Source organism: Anolis sagrei, chromosome X, assembly GCF_037176765.1.
Source record: "Anolis sagrei isolate rAnoSag1 chromosome X, rAnoSag1.mat, whole genome shotgun sequence".
In the NCBI taxonomy this organism is placed as follows: Eukaryota; Metazoa; Chordata; class Lepidosauria; order Squamata; family Dactyloidae; genus Anolis; species Anolis sagrei.
The window spans coordinates 35,581,447-35,604,136 of NC_090034.1; the positions used below are offsets into that span (position 1 = coordinate 35,581,447).

Genomic DNA, 22,690 nt, shown 5'->3' on the forward strand with positions numbered 1-22,690 from the left:
GGAGGGAAGAGCAGGTGTGCTCGGCACATGGCAGCGTGGTGAACATGTGTAGGTGAGGGAGAGCTTGCGAGGCTGGAGGGAGGCTTGCGTCAGTGAGTCCCTTCAAGGCATGGGGGTTCTGTGTAGGACGTTTCGCCCAATTCTATCATTGGTGGGGTTCAGAATGTTCTTTGATTGTAGGTGAACTATAAATCCCAGAAACTTAAACTCCCAAATGTCAAGGTCTGTTTTCCCCAAATTCCACCATTGTTCACATTTTGGCATATTGAGTATTCATGCCAAATTTGGTTCAGATCCATCACTGTTTGAGTCCACAGTGCTCTTTGGATGTAGGTGAACTACAACTCCAAAACTCAAGGTCAGTGCCCACCAAACCCTTCCAGTATTTACTGTTGGTCATAAGAGTTCTGTATGCCCTGCTTGGTTCAATTCCATCGTTGGCGGAGTTCAGAATGCTCTTTGATTGAAGGTTAACTATAAATCCCAGCAGTTGAAACTCCCAAATGACAAAATCAATCCCTCCCCAACCCCAAATTTGGTTGTATTGAGTATCTGTGCCAAATTTCGTCCAGTGAATTAAAATACATCCTGCTTATCAGATATATACATTACAATTCATAACTGTAGCAAAATTACAGTTATGAAGTAACAACAAAAACATTATTATGGCTGGGGGTCACCACAACATGAGGAACTGAATTAAGGGGTTGCAACATTAGGAACGTTGAGAAACACTGCATTAGGGCTTTATAGGTTAATTGTGAATTGTGCCCAGTAGCAGATTGGCAGCCAGTGGAGTTGATGCACCGGAGTTATATTCTCCTTGTACATTGCTCCGGTGAGCAATCTGGCTGCCACCTGTTGGACTACTTGGAACTTCCGAACAATCTTCAAAGACAACCCCAAATAGAGCGGTTATTTTATAATTAAAATAGCCTTTTAATAAAAATTGGGGGGACAGTCCTGATCAAAGTCCTGTGAAAATCACTTTGAAAATAAGTTTGATGCTCTTTTTCCCAAGCAACTACACCTCTTGATCATGCATATCTCCAAAAAGTCTGGTTTGACAGCAATATCCCTAGTTAATTCCTTGTCGATTACCATATTTGTTTTCTCCTGAGAGTCCAGTTTTTACATTCTCATTTAAAACATGAACAATTTTGATACTGTTGAGTGATTTTGCTCTCTCCTTCTCCTGCTCCCCCTATTTCATTGTCTTAGTTCCATCACTGCAAACTAAAGTCCCAGCTACACTGCCATATAATCCAGTTTCTAAATTCAGATTATCTGCTTTGAACTGGATTATATGGCACTGTGCATTAACAGTGCATCGCGATAACACATTCATCCCAGTGAGTTCAGAGCGATTTACTCCTAGGTGTACTGGATTGTGCCCTTAGATGTTCTAAAAGATGTATGTATGTATTTCTATCATTTCGGATTTTCCCATCAATACCTTTCATAACTAAAGACATTCCGTTTATCTCCTAGAGCTTAAAGCATTGCACATAATTTCCCCCACTCCCACGTCTTATTTTCATTCTAAGAATACCTTTCTCAAATAGAAGCTGGAATGGGACCTTTAAATGTGCAAAGGGGGCAGGTGTGATTACAGAATGCATACAGTGGGTCTGAGAGAAAGTTGTAATTTGGAGCAGGACTGATACAGGCATTTTGGTTACAGAATAATGCATTGAATGATATATTTATTACTAGCCATCCCCTGCCGCACGTTGCTGTGGCCCAGTCTGTGTATATGTGTTTTGTGTGTGTGTGTATATGTGTATATATTTGTGTATATGTGTGTTTGCGTATATATATGTGGTTCTGCACATGCGTTGTAATGTATATTTTGTTTTTTGGCTTTTTAAGTCTCTTCTGCTGTGTTTTTCAATGTTTTGATGAGTGATAATCACTCGTTGGCCTGATGTGTATTGTGTCCAAATTTGGTGTCAATTCGTCCAGTGGTTTTTGAGTTATGTTAATCCCACGAATGAACATTACATTTTTATGTATATAGATTAATCATTCTTCTGTGGATGCATGCCAATGCATAGAGTATGGTGTTTATTGATTTGCATTTCCCAGCCCTTTTCCCAGCATTTTCTAAACTCAATAGATACATTCCAACATATATGTTCTTTAAACAGTAATTTTCTGAATTTCCTTTGCTGACTTCTTGCCTGACCACACACGTTTGACCACAATCTGTTGTGCCCTGCCATATGTGTCCTAGTTTTCATTTGTAGAGGATTGGAGGATGTGAACTGTCTATCATAACCCCAAGATCCTTTTCTGCATTACTGCCATCTGAGACCTCATTGGTATATATGCAAAGTGTGTTTTGCCCCAATAGACATCACTTGACACTGTCTACGAGTGTCATTTGCTCATTTACTGCCTGTTCTTACAGTCTGAAGGAGATTTTTGTTAGGAGTTTTTGTTATAAATAATGTAGTACTCAGCAAACATGGCAGAGCCCCTGGTGGTGCAGGATTGAAGACCGACAGGTCTCAGGTTCGAATCCGGGGAGAGGTGGATGAGCTCCCTCTATCAGCTCCAGCTCCTCATGCGGGGACATGAGAGAAGCCTCTCACAAGGATGATAAAAACATCAAATCATCCAGGCGTCCCCTGGGCAACGTCCTTGCAGACAGCCAATTCTCTCACACCAGAAGCGACTTGCAGTTTCTCAAGTCGCTCCTGACAAGACAAAAAAAAAAAAAAAAGCAAACATGGCCACCTCTAACTCCAGGTAAGTTATGAACAAATTGCAAAGCACTCATTCAATACAGGCCTGTGAAGGATCCTACTACTTGCATTCCTTTATTTCACGGACTGAAGATTTGTTCCCACTCTCTCCTTCCTCTGTTGCACCCCAGGCTTGGAAACACCTATGACCACCTATGACCACTGCACCACACAAGAGTCCAGGAATATAATCAAACAGTTTATTGTAAAAAAACATATAAAAAGCATATTAAAAGTCAGGAATAATATAATCGAAAAAGGTTTAGCAAAAGGTGATAACCAAACAATAATCCAAATGTCTCATAGAGTTCCAGAGGTGACTAAGTCCAGGAGCAGCCAGGAATTACAGATACAGCATAAGTCCAGAATCAGGAAGGTATAACTAATAAAACTTGAACAGGAGTACATGAACAGGAACATAGAAAACTTCCAGGATATATTAAATCCAGAATCAAAGCTTGGCTGGAACCAGGAGCAAAAGAACTCTTAAACAGCATTGCCTGAACTGAACTTAAGGTAAACAATTTGTAGCTTAATGGACATCCATAATAATAATAATAATAATAATAATAATAATAATAACAACAACAACAACAACAACAACAACTTTATTGTTATATCCCACCACCATCTCCCCGAAGGAACTCAGGGTGGCTTACATGAGGACCAAACCCAGCAAAAACAGAAGTAAGATATAGCACAATTAAAATACATTGCATTTCAATCATTAAAACAATAAAACTAAACAACAAGCATCATAAAAAGATAAGAACAACAATAACCATCAACCAGTAGCCGAGAACAGTGGTTGTGTTCAGATCTAGGAGGGAAGGGCAAGGTCTAGTGCAATCCAGCTGTAAGGGTGGGGCAGGTAATAAACTGCTATAAAGCCAGACAGTAAGTTAGGGCTAGGGAGGCCTAGTCAATAGATGAACCGATTAATCAAAGGCACATTGAAGAATTCAAGTTTTCAGGTCTTTACGATAGGTGGACAGGGTAGGCGCTAATCTAATCTCCCTAGGGAGAGAGTTCCAGAGCTGGGGGGCCACCACCAAGAAGGCCCTCTCCCTCATCCCCACCAACTGTGCTTGTGACGAAGGTAGGAGCAAGAGATGAACCTCCCCAGCAGATCTTAAAGCCTGCACAGGTTTATAGGGGAAGATGTAATTGCAGTCACCCATGAAATCATTCTGTTTCCCGTGAATTTCTTTTACAACTTTCCCCAATCTCTCTATTTTCAGCTCTGATTTGTAAGACCTTTGTTGATCTCATGAGAAACCTCTTTTCACTCAGCTCTTCACTCGATTCCTTATCTGCTGTTGCTCCTTCGGACTCCCCTAAATGCCCTTGAGGCCTTCACTTTCTGAGCTGGTTTTCTTACAGAGAGAACCATGATTTCCCAGACTTGATAAGCCCATCACTTTGTGCCACAGGAAAGCTCACAATCCTCTCTAAATCATCAGTTAAACCATCAGCCTCTGGTGGCTGATGTACAACATCCTCTTCTTTAATCAGTTTTAATCCATTAGAGGACTTCCCTTAGCCCAAGGCTGCTAATTTTGCTGGCAAAGTATTTGGATTTTTATCAAAAGCCTTTTGGAAGTCTGAGTAGAAATCCAAATTGGTCCAAAAAAGCACAGGTTCTTGCTATAGAGCTCTTTGGGGTTTGCGGTTGCTGTTGTTGTTGTCTTCATGTTCACATATTCCTTTTTTCTTTTCTTTTTTTTTTTTTTTTGGAAGGCTACTGGGATTTTCCAAAAACAAAACAAAGCCTTCTGTGGTGGCAGTATGGTTTAAAGGATGAGTTTTCTCACCTCTGAATTTGAAAATCATGTTTTTTGAGTTAAGAGTGGTATAGTGTGAACGTGAGGTTTTACTCATGTACTATACACAACTTTTCAAAAACCCAAGCAGGAGAAGAAAAAGAAATGTATTTTTCTGATGTCTTTCAGAAATAAAAAAGAAAACTTAGTCAAGAGGACAACAGAAATGTCATTTGGATACAACAGAAAAACAAGAACTACAGCTACAATTACTACAGATTTGCAGCATTTTTTGCCTTAGCTGTAGCAGTCCAATGTCTTCCTCATCACTATTGTTCATGTGTTTACTAGCCTTTTCAAACAACTCTAAAAGTCTAGTGTGATAGGGCTTACGTTCACAGAGGCCATGGTGATTCTTGATCATTACATCTTGCCCTTCTGTATGCTTGATGATTTTGCCTTCGATAACACTATGTAAAAAATTTATTTATTTTTTATCTATTCCTGGTTTGAAAGTGTTATTTCCTGTTTAATTATGTGGTACACACATTGAAAGTAGTTGTTCTACTCCAGAACCTTTTTTTTTTTGTGACTTCCGCAAACTAGGTTGAATTGGTTGAAACTCTTATCAGATATTCATTGTGATAGAACCAATTAGGAAATGACATTTACAATCCAGGGACAAAAAATGTGTTGCATCATGTAAAACTTTCCACCAATTTAACTTGGAGCAGACCATTCAAAATCAGTTAAAAACAAAACTGCATTGGGGGTGGGGGTGGGGGGGAACCAACAAGAAATCTCAAAAATCCCAAGCAGGAGATACAGCCAGATGTCTCTAAGAAAACTAACTTTTGCATCTTTTGCTAGATATTTATTTATTTATTTATTTCATAAAAAATCAAAAGCATTGCATAAATAAGTATAACACTGATAAAAATAGAAGGAGCACAAGTAGCTAAATATTTTTTGACCAAAAACTGGCAACAGAGACCTCATTGTCTGTAGCCTCAAACAATTCTTCCTCTGTACATGAGGCAGGACGTTGTGGACAAGCATACAGGTGCGGAGTTGTTTGTTCTGCTCCACATTCGCACAAGATGGAGGATTCTTCTAGGTTGTGCCATTTTGCCAGGTTGCCTTTTGAACTGCCCACACCACGTCTGAGTCTGTTCAAGGACTTCCAAGTTACCCATTCTTGGTTTGCCCCTGGAGAAAGACCCTCATGGGGTGGGGTGAGGCATCCAATTGGAATTTCCTGGTTTAGCTGCCCAGAGGGATACTCTTGCTGTTGCTGGGGGAACATTAAAAGGAGTGGTGGTTCTCATGAAGCTTTTCCTTGATTTGAGTCTACTGGGAGGAGGCTGATAGCCATGCAATGGGTGGCTTTCACAGTGTTCAACCATATTTCTTTCACAGCAGCAACTTCACGTCACACATCGGGGGGGGGGGTGCCAGCTAGCTTGCAGAGTTTATCAACAGGTGTGAATTTGAGACATCCTGTGATTATTTTGCATGTTTCATTCAATGCTATGTTCACCTGTTTCGTGTGGGCAGACTTGTGACAAACAGGGCAGGCATACTCGGCAGTTGACTAAAACAAGGCCAGGGCTGATGTTCTTATTAATTTTGAGTCTGCTGCCCATGCCCTGCCAGGATGTTATTGCGTGCAGCTACTTTATGCGTGGTGTTCATACAGTGTTTCCTAAATGTTAGTGTTCGATCTAAGGTGACACCGAGATATTTAAAATGGAAAGTGTTCGAGCTCTTGGCCTTCCCAGGTTACTTTCAATTTCCTGTTGGCTTCACGGTTATGTAAGTGGAAAGCACACCTTTTGCTAGATGGGTGCAGAAAACTGTGCTTGGGGAGAAACTGTCCTAGTCTGTTCAACCTTCAAAAGAACTGGAATGAGGACATTGTTTCACCAAATAATGCTTGCCTTTTCTTAGCTACATTAGTTGAGAGAGTAGAAGTGTTATGCACTCAATCAACTTGGTGGTATCTGTAAAGGTTCGCTGGGATCAGAATGATGCTGTCATGGTACTGCTTATGTGATATCTATTCGTTTTGTGGGGTGAAATATTTTGAGGTTGAGGACGGTTGCCTCTATCAGGAAATATACTGTGTTACTGATTACTGTGGCCAACACACATTTTGGTGCCTTAGATGTTAGCCCTGTTTCTAGGTCTATTTTACCTGCTGATTCCAAAAATGGCACCCGTTTTCCCCCTGTCAGCTCTAGTTTTTGAGATACAGAATACATTCCATATACCAGTTGCCATCTACTCACGCGTAGAAGACAAGGATAACCATATCTAAGAAAGAAATGTGGATGTGGGGCCGAGCTTTAGCACAACAGGTTAACCACTAGCTGTAGTAAATCTTGCCAACCGAAGGTTACAGTTCGAAACCCGGGTCAGGGAGACCTCCTCGCCTTTAGCCCAGCTTCTGCTACCTAGCAATTTTGAAAACAGCAATGTGATTTAATAAATAGGTACCACTTAAGCCGGCGATTTGGTCAAGGAGGAAGTTTACAAAGTTCTTCAGCAGGGAAAGTGGAGGGACAGCAACCCCCCCCCCCCAATGTCTAGAACCGAGCACAGCCTCCAAGATGCCAAAGATGGAAAATCCTATATATACCTCTATCTATGTACAGTTGTCTGTCTTGTCAGTGTATAACGGCATTGAATGCTTGCCGTATGTGTGATCTGTGATCCACTCTGAGTCCCCTTCGGGGTGAGAAGGGCAGAATCTAAATACTATAAATGAATAAATGTGGTCTAGCCAATGCAATTTTCTGAATCAGCACCCCCAAATAACTCCAGGAATGGAGTTAAAAACCAAAACACTGAGAAAAATATATTTTAGGGCTGTGTTATTGATTCTTTTTAAAATCTGTTTTAAAATTGCAATGTATATAATGCAGCCAGCAAAAACCTCAGCTCTGCAAATATCAGCAGAATACAGATCAGAAGCAACATTGCCAAGGTTTTTGTCATTACTGTACTGTATATAAAAAAGTAAAGGAGGGAATACTAAGGGACAGAATAATAGTAGAAGTGTTCTAACTTTCTCAGAATGAAACCTATTTGAGTACTTCAAAGTAGCCATCTCTTAGTATTATTTCTTTACTAGGCTTTACCTTTACCAGACTAAAATGTTATCATTGTGTTCATATGGATTGCTGGGACTGGAGATACAGTAAGACCCCCAAAACTTGGGGAACCAAATGCATAATATGGGTCTCACGGTTAACTCTAGTCCCAGTAAATAGGTGGTTCCCAACCTTTTTTTGTCCAGGAAACACTTGACCAGGTACCACTTTGACCAGGGACTGCTCTGTAACATTAGTACCAAAAGGGCTACGAATCAGTTTTTGGTCAACTTTAGATTTGGTTTGGTTATGATTCAGAAAATTGCATTGACTAGACCACATCAGCTCTAGTTTCTGATACAGAACATATGCCATCCAGTAATTGCCATCTGCTCGCCCACAGAAAACCATTTTTAATAAGCCTTGTCACTATATGAGGGTTTTGTGAGACCAGTCACTCTCATAGCAACAGTGAGACCGTGGACCATATTTTAGTTCTTTTTGACCACTGTTGGTCCACGGACCACAGGTTGGAAACCACTGTAACTCATACAAACACAGTGACGAGAAGGTGGAAAACAGGCCCCAGCCATGATTAGTTGAGGGATTCAGCTCTGAACAGAGTTGAAAGGGGTGGTAAGAGGCAGCTGGAACCTGCCTTGTATCAAAGATTCAGGTATCCGATTGTTCTGTCTCTGAAAAGACCCTGTTTCTCTCACGTCCTTTTTGACAATTTGACCCTTTGGGGCAGAATGCTGGACCCAGAAAGCTTTGATCTGATCCAGCCCAGGTCGTACACCGTTAACAGAGGATTTCCAACATATGTTCTTCATGATCCATCTAATATATATCCTGTTTATGTGTGTATGCATGTGCACAGAAACATTTGTAAATCTTATTCTTTTTTGTAATGCAAATTGCTCCTTTTTGTAAATACAGGTTTTAGATTTCAGAGCCATAATCTTGTAATCTTTTTATGGAACTGAATTATATCACAGGAAATTGCTTCAATGGAAATGATTTCTCATGTTTCCATCTCTCTCTGCCCCCACATTAAGAAGTTATATAAATCTTCACAGAGTTGAGGTTATGTGGCTATTTTTAGAGTTCTGGATAATTTATTTGGAGACCGTAGTGCTACTGCCGCTCTCTTATATAGCTACTTTAAAGGAGGAGGTAAAGTATTTTAATTATCAGCAAGAGTTGAAACCTTGCAGGTCCTTCTTTAATCTCCCCCTCCCAAACCCCAGTTTTCCTCAGCTTGGAGCTTTGGTTTCTGACTTGCCTTGGGTTTAATGGGCATTCAGCTTCAGATTCTCTAGGTTTTTGGACTGTGATTACTAAAAGCAATGTATTTGAACATTGTTCATGCCATAGTGCAAACAAAATGACCGGTTTGCGTGATACAAAAGAGATTTCTTGTATGTAGCCTCTTCTTTCTTGCCTGCTCCATCTCACTCATTTTTTTCATAGATTGCACATTATTTGTTTTTAGCCAATATCAGAAATTCAGATTTGGTTGACCAGCTATGGTTGACCAGCTTTAGTCATTGTTTCAAAGTTTTGATGCTCAAACCAAGAAAAGAAAGACTAGACTAAGTGCACAAAAGGAATAGCCCATGGCTATTAGTTATGATGACTAACTAACGGTATATTATGGTTCTGAAACACCAGTATGATTTAGGTCATTTGGTATTTAGCAGTGCAACAAACAAAACATTACACAAAATATATGTTCTCAAAGACTGTCGCAGCCGGATTCACTGGGATATTGTGTGGGCTGTTTTGCTGTGTTCTAGCAGCATTTTCTCCTGACGTTTCACCAGCGTCTGTGGCTGGCACCTTCAGAGGATCCTCACATGACACCCTTACACGAAATACATGGTGAGGAGTGTAAACAACTAAATTACATCCTGTGTTACATGGAGAGTCTTCACTGCAGACAAAAATATATTTTTGCAGAAGAGTTCAGATAAAAACACATGCCCATTTTTATTTTGATCCCTTCCTGGTTCTAGGTGCAGCATGCAAACCCAGGAATAGGAAATATACATCCTTTCAGATGTTTCTGGATTGTACTCCCTTCGGCATTGGCAATGTGGCCTAGAGCTGAAGGAAGATGTAGTCCAAGAGCACTCAGAACGCCAGTCATTCTGTTACCACTCCGATAACCATTACACCATATTGACTTCTAATTGCACAGGACTGACAGAATAATGATGGTGTTTCAATACCTCAAAGGTGTAGAAACCAACACACGTTTCTTTGGAATAACCTCTGTGCCCATATAAAGGTCTGCTCTAATTTCAAAACATATTTCTACATGTTAGAATTGTTACGTGTTTGGCAAGCATTCGTTCTTCTTTCCCAAATGAAGGCAACTTCATGGCATTAATATATGAGAGTGGGTCAACAAATTTTGCCTTCTGTGTCATAAAAGTGTTATGAATGAACCTATAACAGCAGAAGTTGCTCCAGATCATAGCCTGGACTGTCCTCTACATAAAACTACAGTTCAATATTGTCACAATTAATTGTACATATTTGCACAATCATTTAACCCAGGCATCAAAATCATTTTGGAAAAATTCAGGGTTTTGCTTCGTGACCCATGATTTTAAAGCTGTTTTAACATCATTCAAGTCATTGAATCTGAAACCACATAGGTTGTCTTTTAGAGGTCCAAACAGGTCAAAGCCAGAAGGAGCCAAATCATAAACATTCTTCAAGCAATTATGGATTTCCTTAGATGCACAACCTTCTTTTGCCAGAAATTCAATGACGACTCAGATTCAGATTCATGGTTCTAATCAGTCAATCTGAAAAAGAAAAGACTCTATCACTATAGTAAGGTTACCTTTATCATATCATGCATAGATAGCCCATGCATAGATAGCCCAGTAGCTGGGAAAGGAAAAAAAAGTTAGAGCAATAGAGGCATTACTTTTTGACCCACCCTCGTATATTTCTCTTCTTATTCGAATGTCTCCTCATTCTTGTTTCTATGGGTTGAACAATTCTGAAGCATAGAAGATATTTCAGAGTGAAGTGTGCTCAGAGAGAGTATGAATAAAAACAATTCAGCAAATAGAATGTTAAGCCTTGCTTGTGTGGGGAGCTAGTGTCCCCGAAAGATTTTGTGTGCTTACTGTGCAGGGTAGAAAAGATACAATAAAAGGTGTGACGCTATTTCAAACCCATCAAGCTTGCCAGTTGTTCAAGGCAATGGTGATGTGGCATTCGGCAATTTGCATTTGCTTTGGAGTGGCATCAGTCCTTTTACAGATTTGATTAAAATCCTATAGAAGTGATGGATGCTTTGCTGAATAATATGTGGGTGTTTTTTTAACAATGTCTTGCAAATTGGGCTGCTATTCCTCATCAGATTATGGTCTAACAAGAAATCCTGATCTACTGCCTGAACACCAATGCCTTTCTCAGCGTAGTGTTGGGCTTTTCAGAGGTGCTTGGTCTTTCAAATATCATGCTCCCACCCATCTTAGAAAGCACAGGGATGGTAGGCATGGCTAGATGTCCTAAAATAAATGTTCAGGTTAGTATTGTCGAAGGCTTTATGGCCGGAATCACTGGCTTGTTGTAGGTTTTTCAGGCTGTATGGCCATGTTCTAGAAGCATTCTCACCAGACGTTTCGCCTGCATCTATGGCAGGCATCCTCAGAGGTTGTGAGGTCAGATGCAGGCGAAACGTCAGGAGAAAATGCTTCTAGAACATGGCTATACAGCCTGAAAAACCTACAACAACCCAGTTCAGGTTAGTCCTTGAGTTGCTACAAACGTTCCTCTGATATGGTCTTGGAAACCAGTTCTGTCATTAGGATAATACTGTCATTTCCTTTCCTGATATGCTGAATTATGTTGTTAGTTAATCATAACGCTTATGTCAATACCTCTCTAATGACAAGCAGACACTGTATTTCTGTGTGCATGATATATTTAGAAGACCTTGATAATTCTGGCTGACTATTAATACTGAACAATGTAATACTATTATTATTATGCTGCACACTTTTCTCTGTATAAACAGCCTCAACATTGGTGTGCTGTGTAGTATTTTCAATGTACTAAAACAATCCTACAAACCCAGAGTTCCAAAAGCTTCTTTTAAAAAGATCATCACAAAGGAAACTTCCTAAAATTTCTTTATTTTCTTTTTAAACTCAAAGGGATTGTTTCTTGACTTTCTAAACTTTTTAGAGCTAGTCCATCAATAATAGTGAGGAACTGGCTGCATTCTTCCAGAGGGCATTAGGATGAACTCCAAACAAAAACGCAAAGTGTCCTTCTTGGCTTCAAAAGCCAAGTGAAACTTGGAGCTCAAAAGCCAGAGAATGAAAAAATGATCGATTGTGTGTTCCTCCGAGGCTTTCTGTCCATATCGACGGCTGTTCTTCTATCCTCCTCCTTGGTTTTCAAAATCAGAAAATTGCATTTCTGTATGTCTCAGAAAAAGAAACGACCCTTCTTTCAGTCTCGAGACACCTTGTATGTTGAGCCACATATTGGATTGCCCCATGAACCAGGCTTTCTTCAAGCTTTCTCAACACTCCCTGATCCTTAAAATAGATTAAAGGGAAAGAAGAAACATAAAAGCTCTTCTTTTGTACAGGAAGTGCTACTTTAAAGCAGAGGTTATATGCCTGCCTCAAGATACGAGTCCTTTAACCCCTTGAAATTCTTGGCTGGCTGTTGGCCTTAAAGAAGCCACAGGATGAAGTTCTGTAGATCTTCTGCCTTCTTGAACCACTGTAGAAAGAGTGGCAGAGGTGTGTGGGGAGCATTTCAGTTCATGTGCTATATTTTGACATTTAAGATGGTTACATGTTAGAAGTTATTGTTATTGTTGTTATTATTAAATTTATTTATATTCCACCTTTCTCCACATAGGGACTGAAGGCACTTAACAACCACACAATCTAATACAGTGGTTCCCAACCTGTGGTCCGTGGACCACCAGTGGTCCACAAGAACTAAAATATCATCCATGGTCTCACTGTTACTACACCGTTGCAATGAGAGCGACTGCTCTTGCGAAACCCCCTTATAATGCCGAGGCTTATTAAAGATGGTTTTCTGTGGGCAAGTAGATGCCGACTACTGGATGGCATATGTTCTGTATCAGAAACTAGAGCTGATGTGGTCTATCCAATGCAATTTTCTGAATTAGCACCCCAAATAACCAAACCAAATCTAGTTGAGCAGAAACTGATTTGTAATCCTTTTGGTACTAATGTTGGGCAGTGGTCTCTAGTCAAGTGGTCCCTGGTTAAAAAAAGGTTGGGAACCACTGATCTAATGGAGTAGAATAGCTTTATTCTCACTGTACTATTGCACAACGAAATTAAATGCCTTCCCCAGCACACACCACAAAACAACACACCCATCTCTCCACACCCCAACCACCACTGCACAGCCCACAATGCCTCATCATTGTGAAACCACAGAGTTCAACCTAACCACAGTTCTAGGATAAAAGCTATATCTCAGTCTGTTTGTCCTTGTCTTTGTTACCCCGTATCGTCTCCCACATGGCAATAATTTAAAAAAAAAGATTATGCTAGATGAGATTTTTTTAAAAAAAAAAAACCTAGTTGATACAATTAACAACCTTTTGCCATACAAGTCTTATCTCAATATACATTATTTCAAAAGTAAATTAACCTTATATAACACTTTAGACATTCATTAGATGTGTATCATCCATAATGCTGGGTGAGATGTTCACACTAAACCAGGCTTTTACAACCTGTGTGTCATGCCCAGCAGTTGATGGCAGTTAGTAGTAGAATGCCTAGGAGTTGGTGGTGATACACAGAAGGCTTGGCAGCATCATGACCAGCAGGGTTGTGATGCTGCAAAAGGTATGGAAGAGATTAATCTTCCTTCTCGTTCTAAAGGTAATCTGTATATAAGAACTTACAGGTGGCAGCGATAAGGGCAGAAGCCTGCAGAGACAGGATGCAACTGTGATCAAATGCATAAAAGGAACCTAGCAGAGTCTACTCTTTTGGAGAGAAGTATTTGTTATGGATGTTGGTGGTGTTTTTCTCAGGTTGTGTGGATTGTGGTATCCTGACCTGTCTTGTAAACCTTGTACCTTGAAGAACCTTGAACCCTGGTTAGAATCCTGTTACTGCTCTATTTTGTGTGGAACCTTGATGTATCTTGAATCCTTGTACTAATTCTTGAACTATGGACTCTCTGGCTTGACATTTGGAACTACTACGCTTTGGTCTCTTGAACCTTGGACATTAATCAGTGAACTCTCGGCATTTGACGCCTGGACTGCAACCTTGACTACTATGTATTCTTTCTCCTGAACTGGTGTTTGTAGTACTCTCCTTGTTATAAGTCTTTTCTTTGTATCTGTGGCTGTCTGCTATCTTTATGTTTTGAACTTGGACCTTGAAAACAGCCAAATGAGTAAGTGCTGCTTTAAATAAAATATTTTTTGGAGACAAGCTGGGTGTTGTTTTTGGTTCACCTTTGCCTCCATACCGACAGAGCCCTGGAGCCTGGCACCATGACCTGTAGGCCACATGTGGCCCAGGATGCCTGTGGATGCATCCCAGAATCATAAACTTACTTAAAACATTAAGGGGTTTTTTTTTGATAACTTCATTGTGTGGTTCTTAAGCATGAACTTTGTTGATTGGAATGGAATAGTCAGAGTATGTTATGTTTCCAAATATCAGAGTATGGTCTGTAATTTGCCTTGTAATTGCAAACAGTTCAGCCAGAAAAAATGAAAAACTGTTAAAATTAGTTAATCAAATAAAGAGGACTCTGCTGCAATGTTGCATAAAATGAATTGTGAAAAAGAATTCAAGTGGGTATTCAGTACTAGTCATAGCACCATTGTACACTATACACTCCCACTGTTAGTGGCCCAGGATGGCTATGAATGCAACTCAACATTATTTGTGGACCAGGACAACTATGAATGTGGCCCAATAAAATTTTGTGGCTTCAGTTTTATGGAGGTGTGCGGCTCAAGACCATTTTTCTTCTTCCAATGTGGCCTAGGGAAGCCGAAAGGTTGGATATCCGTGATTTAAACTGAAACATTTGCAGTCCACGAGCTTGACAAACAAGTAAGGAAAAACTGGCAAAATGAAAAAAACAGATCCTGCTGTATTCATCTTACTATATAATGGAATGACCAGGGATAAGGGGGAATGAAACCACCAATGTCCCAAGCTGGACAGATGGAGAGGGCCTTCCTGTTTCTCCATTTTCCCCCATGATTGGGTTGATTAGATTTAAATCATGATTGAAATAAAATGTAGTTAAATCTTGATTTAAATTCTTTCTCCAAAGGCCTCAATTTTAATGTTTTATACCACAGTCTAAACCACCATTGAGGAAGATTCTATTTAATCATCATTTTAGCAGAAGAACATTATAGTTTAATATAATCTTCAGACTCATTCAGTGATATAGAATTCATTAGAAGGTAGGTATGCACTGAGCAATTAGTCTGAACATTTTCAGTTTAATTTTCAGTATAGGTAAATCTCAGTTAATGACGGAGATGTGTTCCTGAGCGCTACCTCTTTATCAGAAACTTTGGTAGAAGAGGCAGAAATAACATGGAAAGCGTGGCAATAGAAACCTGCACCAACTTTAAAAGAAAGCTCAGCATGTTTAAGCAAAAATATTATTCATAACTAACATCATGTACATATGAACTGAAAGGAAGACATGTGTAAGTAAGCAGAAACTTTTAGAACTTCTACAGGTCACTTGAAAGTTTCTTACCAAATGTATCTACAAGTTTTTTTTCTTCAATCAGTCTCCATTTTTCTTATGGTTTCCATTTTTGTAGGCATTACTCATAGGTTTCTGCTTTATAAAATGTTAGAGGGAACTGCTACCATAGGCTTATCTGCTTTGCCCACTCCTCTCCCTTTGCTTTTCCAAACACTGAGTAAGGGATGCTGGAAATAGCTGCTGTTTGCCTTGCCTGTTCTAGGCAGGCCCACACATCAACAGTAGAATCCCATTCTTTCCCAGTTCAAATTTTATTCCTTGGTTTACTTCAGACACTCTTCTACAACCTGATAAGAAATGCCTGTGTTATGCCAGCCCTCCTTCACCATCTTCCCAGTGTCAATACTGCAAAGCAAAGCAAAGCAAAACACACACACACACACACACACAAAACCTCTAGCTAAATAGAGGATACAGAAAAAGAGGTGGGGATAGGTGTTAAAAGACTTTGTCAAAAGGAGCTTCTTGGTGAGAGGCTTTAATAGGCAAGGCATGCCTGTACAACCAAAATGGAGACCCTTGCTTATATATCCAGGCTCTTTCTCCTTGTAAGATCTACTTGATCTCCTCACCTTTTCTGTTTACTAACTTTCACTGTGTTTACATTTAGAGAAAAATAGAGGGAGTCTGTGTGTATTTCATATGCCACCTTTCAGATTGGGTTGCTTTATTTATTTATTTACTGTATTTATATCCCACCCTTCTCACCCTGAAGGGGACTCAGAACGGCCTTACAATCACCAGCAATTTGATGCCATATCAACGGACAATAAAAAATAAACATATACATTAAGACAAAAACTTAGAAGCAATATAAACATTAACACACATTATTAAAATTACGCAATCTGAGCATATAGTCTAAAGCCATTCTAGTTGTTATTGCACATAATTCCACTTCACTTATTGCACTGCACTTTCGGCCAAAGGCTTAGTCCCAGACCCAAGTTTTTACTTTCTTTCTGAAGGTCAGGAGGGTGGGGGCTTACCTGATTTCGCTGAGGAGAGAGTTCCACAGCCTAGGGGTCACCACCGAGAAGACCCTGTCCCTTGTCCCCACCAACTGCACCTGCGAAGGAGGCGGTACCAAGATAGGGCCTCTCCAGATTATCTTAATCTCCGAGATGGTGCATGGAGGGAGATATGTTCAGACAGATAAGCTGGGCCAGAACCATTTAGGGCTTTATAGGTGAAAGCCAGTACTTTGAATTGTGCTTGGTAGCAGACGGGCAATTGGAGCTGACATAACAGGAGGGTTGTGTGCTCCCTTTACACTGCTACAATGAGAAATCTGGCTGCCGCCCATTGGACCACTTCTGAACAGTCTTCAAAGGCAACCTCTTGTAGCGCGCGTTGCAGTAGTCTGTTGGGATGTAACAAGTGTGGACCACCGTGGCCACGCCTGACTTCTCAAGGTACAGGTGCAACTGGCACACAAGTTTTAATTGTTCAAAAGCTCCCCTGGCTACCACTGAAACTTGGGATTACAGGCTCAGAGATGAATCCAGGAGAACTCTGAATCTGCAAAGCTGCGTCTTCAAGAGGAGTGTAACCCTGTCCAGCACAGGCTGTAACCTTACCACAAACATGAACTGCTCTTCACCAGTTAGATTCACAGAGTATAATTAGATGCTGTACAATTAGTATTCATCATGGTACTTTTTGTCTAGGGCTTGTGTTTTAAGAAAATTATGAAATCTGATTTTAAAACCATTTTTACCACTATTTATTTTATTATTCTGGCTGTTGAATGTAATGGCTTGATAGTGGTTTCTTCCTGACCCAATGACATTGCACCCTCCCTCCCTTCCTTCCTTCCTTCCTTCCTTCCTTCCTTCCTTCCTTCCTTCCTTCCTTCCTTGTGAGCAGCCAGTTGAATTTTCTCTTTTTAGAGCAAGTTCTCCCCCTTCCATGCATATATACATTTGATACTTTTACATTGAATGTGGACCAGCGTCATTTATTAATGGGAATATTCATTTATTTCATAAAAACAAGTCAGCTGGTCAGATGCCTCCAAGGAATGATCACTTTCATACATGAATTATGTATCTTACAAAATTCAGAGATTGGGGCAAACTTGATCATAAAATCAAATACCAAGTTGTGCTAGTTTATTTGCGGGAAACCCCTGTATGGTGCATTTGGAGGCTGGAAAGACAAATGAAAGGGCAGTTCTCTCTCTCCTCACTCTCCCCCAATGCTCCATTTGTTGGGATCCTAGTTAATCTTTTATCATTGATTATTAGGATCGGTGGGGGAAGCAGTTCCTTGAGGTTTGTGGGTTTGCATCTCACTTGGTCTCTGAGATGAATTGTGGCCTATAAGCTGTTAATGGGGGAAAGGTAAAGGAAGTGTCTGTGTGATGCATTAGCAATCACTGCAATTTAACTCTGCCACTCCAGAGGGATAGGTGTTTCAATTTTACTCCACTGTATCATTGCCTTTGTGTTATAAAACAGGCTGTCTTTATGGATCAGTAATGGTTTCTCCTTGTACAAGCCTCTGTTGTCTAGTTGACATGAGCTATTTGCAAGTCTGGTGATACACTTATACCAAGTAAGATACCTGCTTCAAATATCTCACTTCCTCCCAGCTTTTTTCTCTCTTGGAACAGAATGGTGAATGATGCTATCCCATTGCCAGTGTAGATGTCCTATTCAGCTTCCAGCTTTTGCATATCAGGATTTTTTTTCCATGTCAGGAGCTACTTGAAAAACTGCAAGCCACTTCTGGTGTGAGAGAATTGGCCGTGTGCAAGGATGTTGTCCAGATGTTTTGATGTTTTACCATCCTTGTGGAAGGCTTCTCTCATGTGCCCGCATGGGGAGCTGGAGCTGACAGAGGGAGCTCATCCGCAATGTCCCTGGATTCGAACCTCTGACCTGACGGTCTTCAGTCCTGCCAGCACAAGGGTTTAACCCATTGCGCCACCGGTGCATATCAGTGGAGAAGGGCATAATCTTTCCATCTTTCTCAGCAGCAAAATATCCTGAGACAGCCTTTTCTAAAAAATGGAACAGTGATTCTTGAAATCACCAAAATTGACACTCCAAACATTATAGTTGTTTGAATGCTATTGACCATCTGGATTCTAAAGCAACTGTGCTTTCCTACTCTTGCTTTGCAGACTTATCCTAGCAGCCAACAGAGATGAATTTTATCACAGGCCTTCAAAATCGGCTGACTTCTGGGACAGCAGCAATGAGATCCTCAGTGGTACGTAACACTTTTCTTCTTTGTTTGTTGTACTGTCGCATGTAACCTGTATGACAAGACCCTTATATCTTTAGGGAATAATTTTGGGCTGTACAGCAGTTATCTGAAACTGTGGATATGACCAAACACCATTACATTGTCTCATGTTTGGCCTCAGCATACCATAGAGCACTGGTTCCCAAACCTTTTTGGTCATGGAAACCTTCAGAAGACTTTTCTCCCCTGCGGAGTCTTAACTCTCTCCCTGATTTTGCCACGGAATTCTATCCCTAAGCCTTGTGAACCCACAAAGTTCTTCCTTCATTTATCTACTTCTGTTGCCTGGGTGTTTTGTATAATGTAGTCAGAGGGGCTGTGGTGGCGCAGCAGGTTAAACCACTAAGCTGTGGAACTTGCTGAGCGGAAGGTCGGTGGTTCAAATCTGCGGGACAGGGTGAGCTCCTGTTGTTAACCCCAGCTTCTGCCAACCTAGCAGTTCAAAAACATGAAAATGTGAGTAGATCAATAGGTACCACTCCGCGGACAACGCCGGCTGTTTGGCTTAGAAATGGAGATGAGCACCACCCCTCAGAGTCAGGCTCAACTAGACTTAGTGTCAAGGGGAAACTTTTACCTTTAATAGGGTTGGAAATTAAAAGAAAACATTTTAATATAGCCACAACCTTTATTTTGGTGTAAGAAAACACTGGATGTAAGCACAAACATTGATTTTTTTGAGACTTCCGGTAGGAATGGCGACAGGGAAGCCTTGCTGAGGGAAAGCTCTCTCAGGGAGGACCTGTGCTGTGCGGCGAGGTTGAGCTATAGCTCCCCACCTTCGACCGGATCAAAGGCGAAGGTGTACGCAAATCCCCTAGGTGCTTTGAAGACCCCTAGGTCCTCTCCTTTAAGGGGGAGATCAAAGGGTTTGAGAGCACCAAAAGGGGAGCGGGCTGCTCCACAGGATCAGGCTCGGCTGAGTCTGTCCAACCGCCTCCACTCCATTTTTAAAATAAGAATTTCAAAGAAGAACGAAATCCCATCTCTGGGAGCTAAAGGGACTGTGTTCCTGAAAGAAGAAATTTCATCTTCAAGGTAACGTAAGAGGGGGGAGGGATTTACCCCCCCCGGAACTTTTTGAAAAAAGAATTGAATTGATTACTTATACCAGGAGTAAAGAAGAAGATAGTAAAGGAGAGAAATCCATATTAAGAAGTGTGCTTTTATAAATTGATCTTTAAATTGGATGAACTTTAAAGTCTAAACTATTTGGAATCATTACTAAAGAAAGTAGAATTTTATAAATATCAGGACCCTTGTACTCTTTTTTAAACAGTAGGCTACCCCCCTGCACTGCCATCTAAACCCAAGATCCTTAATAGACTGTAAAAGAATTGAAAATAGCTTACATTGTGAAGAAACGACCTTGGTGCCATTATTGTTTGGTCTACGCTGGCCTTCTTCATAAACAATTGAACTAAACCAAGATAGGAACTGACGAAACGGGAAGCTACAGTGGGCCAATACAGGAAGAAGAAAGCAATGCAGGCTGGGAGTGGTAGTCCAAAGAGGATTTAAGAGCGGAGAAGGGGACAAGGGCGGAAGGCAGCAAAGCAAAGGAGGGAGGAAGAGGCAACAGAAACAGGAAGTGGATTAATTTTAATATACATCAATCTCTGAGAGTTGCAAAGGCTAAATTTAAAAAATAAAGACAAGGAAGAGAAGCAGACGGGCAGCGGACAAGGAGGAGAAGCAGACGAACGGCGGACAAGGAGGAGAAGCAGACGGGCCGCGGACGAGGACGGGTAGCAGACGCAAAGTAAGACCAGGACGAGAAGCAGACGATAATAAAATTGATTAGAAGCATTTAAAATATTCAAAATATACTCATAATATAATGGATAAAGATCCATTACAATACAAAGGAGTGAAAATCCCAGTCCTCAAAGAATATCCATAAATGACACTTAATAGAAGGAAGAAATATTATTTTCTAACAGACGAATTGAAGAAGAGAGGAATTAGATATAGATGGGAGAGACACGAGGGTATAATGGTGACATACAAGGAGGAACGTTATTGGTTAACAACGGAAGAGAAAGCAAAAGTCTTCTAGAAAAAATTGATGAGAGAGGAGGAGGAAGGAGATAATGGAGAAAAAAGTGAGAAGGGGGAGAAAGGAGAGAAGAAACAATCATCACCTAGAAATGGAAATAGAAGTAAGAAGGCAAGATCTGTCTCACCAGAAGAATATAAACTGTCATTGGCGTCATAAAAAAGAAAATTTGCGGCAATTAGTGTATCGGAAAGAGATTTAGCTGGAATAGAGGCAACGACAACAGTGATTTCTGAAATGGAATTTCTGAAATGGATCTTGGTGCAGTCGGTTTGGACTTAGACAACAATGAGTAGCATGATGGAGCGGCAAATAAAATGTTTTTCTAACAACATTAATGGCTTGAACTCACCCCTGAAAAGGAAGAAAATTTTTAACAAATTGAAAAGGCAGAAATACGATATAATAGCTCTCCAGGAAACACATATATGTCATAAGCATATATCCCATCTTGATGAGAAAAAAATAGGAAAAATGTACCACTCTTCATTTTACAAGAAAAAAACGAGGAGTAGTATTATATATAAAAGATAACTTGGTATCGGAATTAATATTCAAGGATCAAGAAGGCAGATGCCTTGCAGTTTAAATCCTTATTGGAAATACAAAATTATTGGTATGTAATATATATGCACCAAATGGACCTAAGTCATCCTTTGTGGAATTTTTGAAAAACAATTTGGAACAGGCTGAGTATGACGAACTTCTATTGTTTGGAGATTTTAATTGAGTGTTGCAACCTCAACTGGACAAGACGAAAGTAAAGAAAAAGGGGGGAGTAGAAATAAGTACTCTACCCCAAAAAATTGGATTTAAAAAAAGAGTTGGACTTGGAAGATATTTGGAGGATAAGAAACGAGGAAAAGAAGGATTATACATTTTATTCCCATAGGCATCAGTCTTGGTCGAGAATTGACGTGATACGGATTACAAAAAAATTAATGACAAAAGTACAGGATGCTCTCATCCTCCCTAGAGACCTATTGGACCACTGCCCAATGGAGCTAACTATATTTCAAAGAGAGGGAGTTAGAAGATGGAGACTGAATGAAAACTTGATAAAAACGGAAGTGGATAGATCTAATTATAAAAGAATAATTCAAAACTACTTAGAAATTAATTATACGAAGCTGACAAATGCTCAAATAACATGGGATGCAATGAAAGTAGTCCTGAGAGAACATCTTATTCAACATAACTCCAACAGGAATAGGGAAAGGAATAAAGAAATTAAAGATTTGACAAATGAAGTAACGAATATGGAGAAGGAATTAAAAAAGAATCCTGAGAAGGTCCAACTGGAAAAGAAACTAAAGACATTAAAACAAAAGAAGAATCATTTGGAATTGGAATTTCAAACGAATCAAATTAAATTTTTGAAACAACAAACGTTTGAAAATGCGAACAAACCTGGAAAATGGCTAGCCAGACAAGTGTGTAAAAAACAACAATCTAGACAAATTATGAAGATTAAAGTGGGAAATAAAATTATCTCAACAGACAAAGAAATAATGGAAGAGTTTAGGAAATATTACAAACAATTATATTCAAAAGATTGCATAGATAAAGAAGAAATAATGGCCTATATAAATAAATTTAAGTTTCAGAAAGTGGATGAGGAAACGAGGGAACAATTGAACAAAGAGATATCGGAGGAGGAAATTGAGAAGGCAATTCAAAAGATAGACCCAGACAAGGCTCTGGGCCCAGATGGATATACGGCTGGATTTTATAGAACATTTAAACAAGAATTGATACCTTTATTGAAAAAGGTATTAAATGAAGTGATGACTAAGCAGAAAATTCTGGAAACTTGGATGAAGGCAGAAATAGTACTGATTCATAAAGAAGGAACTTGCGAGACGGAGATTAAAAATTACAGACCAATTTCTTTATTGAATACTGATTATAAGATTTTGGCGAACATATTGGCGGAGAGAGTAAAACATTTCTCAAGAAACTGGATCGAAGAAGACC

The 22,690-nt window shown here is 40.0% G+C and overlaps 1 protein-coding gene across 3 annotated transcripts in view; it reads left to right on the top strand.

The window, feature by feature from the left end:
- TANGO2 (transport and golgi organization 2 homolog) overlaps positions 1-22,690 on the top strand; it is a 146,703-nt gene that overhangs the window by 49,383 nt on the left and 74,630 nt on the right. For all 3 annotated transcript variants that reach the window (XM_060785714.2, XM_067473185.1, XM_060785713.2), the window contains exon 3: positions 18,530-18,618. In XM_060785714.2, the coding sequence (XP_060641697.1) occupies positions 18,530-18,618 (89 nt within the window). The remainder of the gene's footprint in view (positions 1-18,529; positions 18,619-22,690) is intronic.